The sequence below is a fragment of the Thermobia domestica genome, chromosome 14 (genome assembly GCF_964235325.1).
Source record: "Thermobia domestica chromosome 14, izTheDome1.hap1.1, whole genome shotgun sequence".
Lineage (NCBI taxonomy): Eukaryota > Metazoa > Arthropoda > Insecta > Zygentoma > Lepismatidae > Thermobia > Thermobia domestica.
This window is the reverse complement of record NC_137467.1, coordinates 122,434,889-122,445,438: the sequence shown is the minus strand read 5'-3', so window position 1 is coordinate 122,445,438 and position 10,550 is coordinate 122,434,889. Positions and strand designations below refer to the sequence as shown.

At 33.8% G+C, this 10,550-nt stretch overlaps 1 protein-coding gene across 1 annotated transcript in view; it reads right to left on the bottom strand.

Moving 5' to 3' along the window:
• Nucleotides 1-1,963: 1,963 nt before the first annotated feature.
• Nucleotides 1,964-10,550, bottom strand: part of LOC145670702 (platelet-derived growth factor receptor alpha-like) — a 71,169-nt gene continuing 62,582 nt past the window's right edge. Inside the window, exons 7-8 of the mRNA XM_081739484.1 lie at nucleotides 3,645-3,750; nucleotides 1,964-2,536 (exon numbers count right to left, since the gene is read on the bottom strand). Coding sequence (XP_081595610.1) covers nucleotides 2,291-2,536; nucleotides 3,645-3,750 — 352 coding nt within the window. The 3' untranslated portion in view covers nucleotides 1,964-2,290. The remainder of the gene's footprint in view (nucleotides 2,537-3,644; nucleotides 3,751-10,550) is intronic.

Genomic DNA, 10,550 nt, shown 5'->3' with positions numbered 1-10,550 from the left:
AAACCGTGCAAAAAGTCGCATAAATGATTTGTTCAAACAGCCAAATGACTATTCGAGAGCTTTTCGAAGAAATAAATTCTCGTATGGGTCCGTGAAAAGAATTTAACAACCAATTAAATGGGCAAACGACTTCCTTCTTCACCACGAAAACGCGCCGTGCCACACCTTGCTTTTGATCCGTGCGTTTTTGGCCGAAAGAATACTCCTGCCTGTCCACATTCTCTGTGCTCACCATGCAACTTCTGGCTACTCCCAAAAATTAAAACCGTGCTTAAAGGAAAACGTTTTGACATCATCTTGACATTGAGGGGGTCACGACAGAGCAGCTGATCGTCCTTTCAAAAGACGTCTTTCAGAAATGCTTATGGTCATGGATTCAACGTTGGAATAAGTGCATTGCTAGCCAAGGACAGTACTTTGAAGGAGAATAAATCAAATTCCATGTAAGCTTATTATTTTGTTTCTAATAAAATCATTCACCATATTGTTTGATGACACCTTGTATAATAAGAAAAATGTCTAGCACATTATTATTGACTTAATAAAACTGATGTTATTTATCAACTTATATAATTTCAAAAAAACTATTCCTTTATCTGTGCTTTGAAAAAACCTACAGGAATGTCCAGCTATTGTTTAAAGATAACAAGATTATCCAGCAAACAACTTCTTCAATAGAAAAGAACATGTATGAATAGGGTTGCCAGACGTCCCGGTTTTAAATGAAAGCAAAGGCTTTTGGGACGCCTGTTTGTCCTGGTTTTCGTTATTCACACTGAAAAAAAAAAAAATCAACCTACAAGAACTAGTATATCTCACTTAAAAACGGAAGGTTTTCGGAAGATTTCTGTAGCCAATTAATTTTACTAAACAAACAACAAGGAGTTTGAAAATCACATTTATTCTTTCATCCTATGGGTAGTTTCGCTTCCAGAGGGGGGAAAAAAGAGTTTAAATATTCAAGAGGGGCATATCTTATGGCAATAATTTCTTGAATATCACTTTGAATAAAAAGAACGTATTTTTCTCGTTGACGGGCTCTAACTACTAGTTATTTTACACTTTAAATGTTTCTTTTTTTCTTGCTAAATGTTAAATTTGTATTTCTTTTACGGTAGTGTTCCTGACTCAGGTGATGACACAACAGAGAAAAAAATATATCTTCAATCATAAATGGGAGGGTGTGTTGTAATTGGCGCAATATTTAGGACCTGTTAAATACAACAAATCGGAATAAGGGACACCAGGCAGGTCTTCTTATGTTACCTTTCTACGTTCTTTATACATTCCTTTGGGGCTTCATTTGTGTTAGCTGTGTATAGAATAAACTGGAAAATTTTTGAGTAGTAACGTGGAAAAGAGAGTAATTTATTCATTCTGACCAAATGAGTAGGAATCCTGACGTTATATATAGCCTGAGATTGGTGTCCCGGTTTTTCGTTTACAAAATCTGGCAACCCTATATATAAATATTACTTCATTAGAACCAAAAAGCCTAAATTAAATCAGGATAAGGAAAATTTAAATACAAATTGGTATAGTGTCATCAACAAGTGCACTTAAAAACTGAAGTTACAATGATGTAATTCACACCTTGCTTTTCTGAGAATTAAAAGCTTGAAGGTGTTCTTCCAGGTGCAACTGGGTTTTGGTAAATGTGAAGTACCACACTGATTTGGTTTATATTCTGTTATTGCTGGACAGAAAATGCTCATCGTTGTTCCTTGTTTATTTTATAATACTGTTTATGTTCAAGGTTTGGATAAACTAGTTATGTGAATTCTTCCTAGGCAGAGTTTATACTTTGTTTTCTTATGAAGATATCATAATTTTTGTGTACTTAATATTGATTTATTAAGTATTGAATTGCTGTCATAAGTTTTTTCAACGCATAGATAAAGAGAACAGTAGAATTCTTAAAATTATATCACTGGATAAATATTTACAGGATAAATATATATTATTTTTCGTTGTCATAGTTTATGTATAATTTATTAGTTCACACATAAAGTGAATTCCGTGCTTCTTAAGCAGTTGAAAGTTATGAATCGTTTTCGTAAAAGAAGCCATAGAATCTTAAATTGATTAAAATGTGGATTCCAAGTAAAATTCAGTATTATATGTTCCAAATTATATTAGTTTTACATATTGTTTTATGACTTGGCTGAGATTGTATGAATGATGCTCTGTAAAACAGGATATAAGAATGTTTATCGATGAAGCAATCATTTATTTTTCTATCTTTATTAGTGCATTTATCATCACCAAAATAAGTGCAGAGATGGTAAGTTTACTCTGCGTCTCTTAATGCAAGATCCTGCATCGGCACATAGTCATCTTTTGTAGACATAAGCTTGTCGTTCTCTGATTTACTAACTAACTCAGAATTCCTCTGTACCACTGATGTATTAACGTAGTTTCTGTCAACAGTCGTGCTCTCTGGATTTTGTTCAACACGAAGATTCTCATAAACGTTGTTCTTGTCATGGAGCTTGCTAGTCATTATTACATAGTGATTCTGAAGCTCTAAATACATCTGCAAGTAATAAAAAATATAAAACTGATTATAGAACAAAAATTGTTGTTTGGAAAGGCTTACTTAGTTCAAATCTTACAAGTTTTTATTATGAATTTTGAGAATTTGTACTCCTTTTCCCTTCCCTGCCCATTTTTTTCTAAGACGGAGAATGCGATTTACTGAAAGAAAACTGCATCCTTAAGCCTAGGAAAGGGATCATGTTAATACAAGATGTTTAAAAGTGCTTTTTATACTACAGTGCCATATTTTTATGTTTCACTAATGCTAAAAGTGAGTTTTCTTTTACTTCTTCTTATGATGTGCTACTTACATTTTCCCTCTTTTGACTTGCGTTTTTTTTCCCCTCACGATATGTATTGTATATTTCTGAATCGAAGGCGACTTCGAATATAAGGCGACCCCTCATATTTTTAACAAAGAAAAGAAAGATACATCTACAAAACATACTGGGTATTATTTCAGAATTTACTATAAAACTACAGTAAAATTCAAACCAGAAACAGACCTCTCTTAGTCTACGTCACTGGAAGGGTCCACTCCAAACATTCAAGGCTAAAGCGGTAGGCGAAGAAGAGGATAAATATAGACTTTAATGGCATCTCGTGATTCTGTTTAATAAAGATAACTGATTATTATATGTCGCGAAAGCAGGATGGCCTCATATTTTCGGGCACAAAATTGCGGCAGAAAAAAAAGTCTTTGATTCAGAAATATGTGGTAAACAAAAACTAAAAGTAACTTGAAATATATTGTAATGGAAAATCTTAGAAACTTATGCTGCACGCAATTTAGCACTAAAGTTGCTCATGGAAATATAGTTATACAATAACTACACGAGAATATATGCTGAATCCGACTCCACATACATTATCGTGTAATTATTGTACTTATGTAGGTAAACTAAACAGTGGCTGTTGTTTAGGAGTGCAACATAGATAAAAATAAAAACTTCGATGTTACCAGATTTTATTGAGGACCCAAACTTTTATCGTTTTCCCCTCTTAATTTGTGACGATAAAATCTTATTATTTAGCAATGTGTCTTCCCTCAAGAGCCACCACTGGAACTAGTCTATTAGATTCTACAGAGTAATCAGAAATCTTACACTTTTCGTATTCTCATCTAGCATGTCCATAATTAATCTGACGAGCTCTGAAAAAGATGGACGATTTTCAGGTTTCTTTTCCCAGCATTTCATCATTATTTTGTACCTGTAATGAAATTAAATAAATATTTAATATACAATTAAACTTAAGTTCCTGACACGAAACCCTGAAAAACTTATGCTGACTACCTAGAGAACTTTTAAATTGGCGGATGCTCGATATACATATCACATGCTCCACCGCTGTTATTACTGGTTTTCTTGACTGAAGTTCGTTACCTTTCAGTTCAAATAACTCTCCACTACGCTCATTCTTGTGTACAAGAAATGCTCGTGTCGAAACAATTCAATTTGTCTTCCATTGTTAGCGTCTTATCTCAACACCGAGGCTATCATCTTCCTAAGTTATCATAAATATCTAGTAATTGACAGGGATGATTTGTATTAATTATTATTTTTAGCTATAAGCAAGCTTTGCGCAGTATATTTGACATTTGTACCAAGTAACGAACAACGTATGACATTTCTTCTAATCCTTCACAAAAATAATTTTGTTTTAGTGCATATACAGGAAGAACTAGGAGAACTTCTACTCATGTAAATGTTGTTTGAAAAGTAAAACACACAAATCTTTTTGGGTGAAGAATTACAGGAAATATCATACGTTGTTCGTTGCTGGCTACAAATGCCAAATATAACGTACGAAGCTTTGCTCATAGCAAAAAATAACAACTAATACACGCTCTCACTGTCAGTTATTAGATATTTATGATGCTCTAGGAAGGTGATGGTGATAAAAATAATAATACACACTCTTACTGTCAGTTATTAGATATTTATGATACTCTAGGAAGGTGATGGTGGTAAAAATAACAACTAATGCACACTCTCACTGTCAGTTATTAGATATTTATGATACTCTAGGAAGGTGATGGTGATAAAATAACAACTAATACACACTCTCACTGTCAGTTATTAGACATTTATGATACCCTAGGAAGGCGATGATGATAAAAATAAAAACTAATGCACATTCTCACTGTCAGTTATTAGATATTTATGATACTCTCGGAAGATGATAGTGATAAAAATTACAACTAATACACACTCTCACTATCAGTTATTGTATATTTATGATACCCTAGGAAAGTGATGGGCTTGGTATTGAAATAATGCGCTAACAGCAGCAGAAAAATTGAGTTATTTTGACACCATCAGTTTTTGTTATGTGGGTAAACATCGAAAAATCTGTGACCCCACCGATTTTATTTATGGATATAATACTGAAATTATATACGTATGTTCTTACAATCTTAGAATTAAAGGCCAAAGTTAGTTATTAGCCTTCTTGGTTTTTAATCGGAAGGTACAAGTTTCTAATTCGGTGGCTAGCCATTTTGACTGCCATTTTCTAAGGTCTTTGTCAGTTTCATCCGCCGAATGCCAAGATGGTATTTTTACATATAAGCCCTGGTCGATTTCCTTTCCACATCCTTTTCCATTGCTGCTCATTATTGTTGTTCATTGTTAATAATTCCAATGTAAATTAGCCTCATAGACTGCATTCAGAAGATAGTTTATAGATAAATAAATAATGATAAATAAATAATTAGATAAATAAATAAATAAATAATGAATAATCATTTATTTCCTGAGAGGATGCAAACAAGAAACATTTAAGATAGATTATACAGTAGTGATCATAATTTAGTTAGATTATAGTGAACGAAGGAAGGAAATGCTCCTTTCAGCCATTTTTCCATCCAGCAAAATACATATACCGTATTTCATAACATTTTCATAGTGTGTACGTTGAAATTCTTTGAATTTCATAATCCTCTTCCTACTGACTTCTAATTGAACAGGTGAGTGAAGAAAGAAGAACATTATTTCACATCGACTTACTTCTTGAAAACAAATCATTTGCCACAAATACCGTTCTTTAAACAAAAATGTTTAAATCAGATTTAAATCTATTAAAAGCAAAGCTTGTACCAAATTTCACACAATTAAATCCCCACGTTAAGCGGGTTTGCATATCCAAGCTCCTAACTATGAAAACATTTACGATCACTCCAACCCCAATCATTTCACATATTAAACCTGTTTTATATAAGTTATTAGGACATAAAATTGAATATAATTTATACGAAAAAGACTTTTATGCATTGCAAGAGTTGTAATGTCCAAATATTCACCACAAACTTATAGTCATATCGACATAAAAAAAAAAAAAGTGTGGAGCAGGAAACCACTTTATATAAGAGTCAAAAGAGGCTCAGTGAATACATACGAACTGGTTGATCGGTTTGGGTCACTAGCCTATCAATCAGAAGTTTATGTGTTCAAACCCTGTAGGAAGTATTCGTTTTGTTTTGTTTTTTCTTAAAAATGAGTTCCCACTTTCATCAGAAGATTGAGAACATTTCTTTGAATAAATCTTTGGCAACTACTTTTTTCTCAAATTCGATTAGAAGCGAACATTATATGAATGGCAAATCTAAAGTCCATAGCTGAGAACAAAATATTAAGTATGTTCAATATTTCATTATTATCCATTGATTTGTAATGAAAAACTAATTATAAGCATTGACGATTTCAGAAGATTCTCCCCGGGGGGAAGTCAATATATGAATGAGAGAAAACTAATAAAACATTATTAGTCCACTTTGAGCATGATCGAAGATAACTTATGTCGACAAGGTCTCAAATTCTACGACAGGTCATGGTCTGAAATCATCACTGTTTGAAAGTTTTCTTAACAAATAGAATATTACATTTATTTCTCGTTCTACGTTTTGAAATGGAAAAATTATAATTTTAAAAAGAATTATAATACGATAAGCATAAACATTTATAGAACTAATAAAGTAAATATTTTTGTGTAAGTTATCGATTTCTAATCGGATTAAAACTCGAATATTCATTTGCATCGCACTTTGAAGTAAATCATCTCTCGATATAATTCTTACTGGAAAGCATGTTTAACTCCAATTACTTAATCAATATTTTTAATAATATATTTTATTGTAATACTTTTACTATTCAATGTCATATGCATTTCATTTTCCAAAGCAAAACCTCGCAAATTTATAGTGGACTAGTAACTATTATCAAATAAATTACCATTTAGTTTACGTAAATACTGCATCGCCCGATTTGAAACTTCGTACTTAAATAATAATAATAATAATAATAATAATAATAATAATAATAATAATAATAATAATAATAATAATGAAATCATAGCCATATATTTATCAGAATTTCAGGCTTAGTCAATAAATAAATTCAACGGGTTCTCTATTCGAGGTTTTATTTAATCGAATCCGACAGAAATACGAAGAGGAACTTCGAGAACAGGTAAAAGAAAAAAGTTGCTTTGGTGGAACTGGAACTAACTTTTAAGAGTTCTTCACAATTTACAGACAAATACTTTAGACACATTTTCTTTTCTTTAAGTTAACTGATTCATCGAACGTATCTGAGTAACTTGTCTCTAATTTCTACTCGGTTATACACGTTTTACAATCATTTCCATTAATCTTGAAAGACAGGAACACGAATACGAAAACATCTAGGAAAATTAAAATTTCAACCTTCACCACCGGGAATTGAACCCGGGACCCCGTACACTCAAAGCACACGTGCTAGCTACTAGACCAGCGGGAAGAGCTAGATGTATTATGTAGTGTCTGAAGTTTACGCCTATTTCGCCCTGATATAATATGTCTAATAAAGTTTTTATTTTTACTGTATTCGTTATTTTGAGGAATGAGATATATATGTTATTCATATGGTGTCTATTAAGTATTCATCGATAAATATTATATAAATTATCAGAATTATTCATGGTCTTCCATGGAAATTCACTGGTGCAAGCACAGTAGACAGACAGTGTAATTGGAAGGTGAGTTCAACAGAGATGATATATTTCGCCGACATATTTAATAGCTACGTAGAAGAGATAGCGAAAAGGAATCTACATAATGAAGATGGAATTTCGGTAGGAGATAGAATGATGATGTGTATACGGTTTGGGGAAGAAAATTAATAAGATGTAGAAAACTTGAGAAAGGCTTCTGAAGAATATGGGATGAAAATAAATGTTAGAAAGACAAAATCCATGGTGATTGAAGCGAAGCGATCGGTGTCAAATATAGAAGTAGGAGCGGGAAAAAAGAACAGGTGACTAGTTTTCGATATCTGAGTAGTATTATTAGTGATGATATGACATGCGAACGTGAAATAAAAGGAAGGATAGAAATGGCGAAAGAAGCCTTTAGGATGAAAAAATACTATTTTGTGGGACCTTGAATAGAGTTGAAAAAAGACTCATAAAATGCTTCGTGTACTGTATTTTACTGTACTTATAGGACAGAAATATGGACATTACGCAAAAATGATGAGAAACAATTAAAGGCTTTCGAAATATGTGCGTGAAGAAGAATGGGGAGAAATAGATGGGTCGAGGGGAAAACAAATGAGAGGGTGTTAGAAATGGAAGGAGAAAAATATTATTAAGAAGAGGAAGAGAAACTGGTTAGGATATTGGTTAAGAAGGAACTGTATCATGAGGGATGTGCTAGAGGGTATGGTGGCAGGAAAGAGAGGGAGGGGACGGATTAGACTATATAGAAACAGAATTAGGCTATTGGAGATGTCGAAACAGAAAAATCGTATGTGAAGATGGAGAGGTTAATAGAAGATCGTGGAGCATGGTAGCTTCTCAGCTGCGGTAAGTGACCCGCTGGTCATAGCGGAATACTACTGATATAATGATGCTGATGATACACGGTAGAAACAGAAAGATCCACTTTACTGTCATTGCTAATACGAATCACAATGCAAATTTCTACAGGCTGCCAAAATGCCTCGCTCTAATGGCTGTAGAAAACTATCTGTTACTATGCGAGGGGAAATCATAGGTCGAGCAACAATGGGATAAACTGCCATTCAGATAGCTAGAAGTATGGGCTATGACGAGAAAACTGTGAAGAAATTGATTTAGCGGTATGAAGAAGGTGGTGAATATTTCACATCTCGGCCAAGAATTAGGAGACCAATAATAATAATAATAATAATAATAATAATAATAATAATAATAATAATAATAATAATAATAATAATAATAATAATAATAATAATAATCTCAGGAATTTATATTTATTTTCAGCAAGAGTTTTGCATACCCTCCTAGCAGTGTTGAATCCAGACATTTTCACCCGAGGGGAATGTGAACTCCTCAGGGGGGGAGGATTGCTTTTCTGTATTTTTGCAAGAAAGCAGCATATTTAACAATTGAATTCACATGCACATCTTAGCTAATATTGAGACTAATTGCTGATAAATATTCAATGTGAGATTATATTAAAAAAAAAAAAAACAATCGTTTCATTTTATCTGAAACATTAAATAAAGACTGGGAAAAATATTTTAGACTAAACTTTAGCTGCTATTTACAGCAGCTATTTTAGTTATTTTTACCTATATTCAGTAGTTCCTGTTTGTTACTAATGTAGAAGTTTTTTTTTAAAGATTTAAATTAACTCAAATATTTTTTGTCCTAAAACAAACATACATAGGAATATCTTAACAAAAAGAAACCATTCTTTCTCACACTTCTGACTCTAAATCCAGTATATTAGCCTTGGTTTCTTCACTGCATACACATCAATAGTTTAGTTTACGAAATCTTCAGTAGGATTAGTGCCGTGTCGTGGAAAATCAGCGCTTGGGGTGAGAGTATACGACGACGCCCCCGTACATATGAGTGAGGTCGACAGACCAGCTGCGAAAGGTGTGAAAATTTTAAAAAGTAAACCCTGCTTTTCCTTGATTTTGAGCACTTTTTATTACTTTTTTCCTTTCATTTTATATATGTGCACATGCCCACTTGTGCATATGTGTTTCATTCCTCTCTTTTTTTTCTTTCCTTCTTTTCTTTTCCCTGCCGAATCGTGCGCCCCTTTCTTCGGTGCCCGGGGCCGTCGCTCCGCTTGCCCCTCCTTCGTCGCCTTCAATATTGACAACCTAGCCACTCAGTGCCTAATTGGGGATGCCAAGTTGAGTGCTACTAGGCGCCTACCACTCACCATCTAGAATGAGTGGGACAAACTATGAAATTAACTTGCGAGAGGTTTCTCATTTGGGGATTAGATAAATAAAGATACGTCCACTTCATTTAAAATAAAACACTGTATTTCGGTAATCTTATGACTGAACTGTAAGATCTCTGAATGTTAGTTATAACGGATATTCGGATTCATTTGCCAGACAGGTATAGAACGATCAAGTATTGAGCTTTGAATTCTGACTCGGTGCCACACATACCTGGATAAAACTGGTGTACTCCCTCGTCGTTCTGGTGTTGAACTCTGCTCCTTAAGCTGAAACTCCTTGTTGGTGGACGACGAAAATGGGCATTGAGGAATGGCTCCTCTCAATGCAAATCTCTGCCGAAGTTCTGCGTCGTTAGAATATGTTGAAGTACAACGAACTGTCTTCTCCTATCATCTGGTCGATATTCAAGTGAAACTCGGTTCTCCAAAATCGAACCCAAGTATGATCACGATAAATTGATCATAGACTTCCAAGAATTGTCCACTGTAGAATCTCGGTGAACTGTCTTCGAACTCCCTGGGAACTGTCCCAAAACCTTCTCGTCCTCCGGTTTTGTTTGGCGGGGTCCAACTACCATCGTCTGCTTTTTCGTCTGCTGCGGCACGTGTAGCACCGTTTTCACATGGAGAGACAAATTCCTTCCATGTGTCAAAACTCAAAATTGCAATCCTCGACACGTTCTGATTTCCCGATTCTAAGCAATTCTCCGTACATCCGTAATCTCAAGAAATTCATAAAATCCTACAGATTCAGTTTATACAATTTCTAGAATCTGGCTAATGT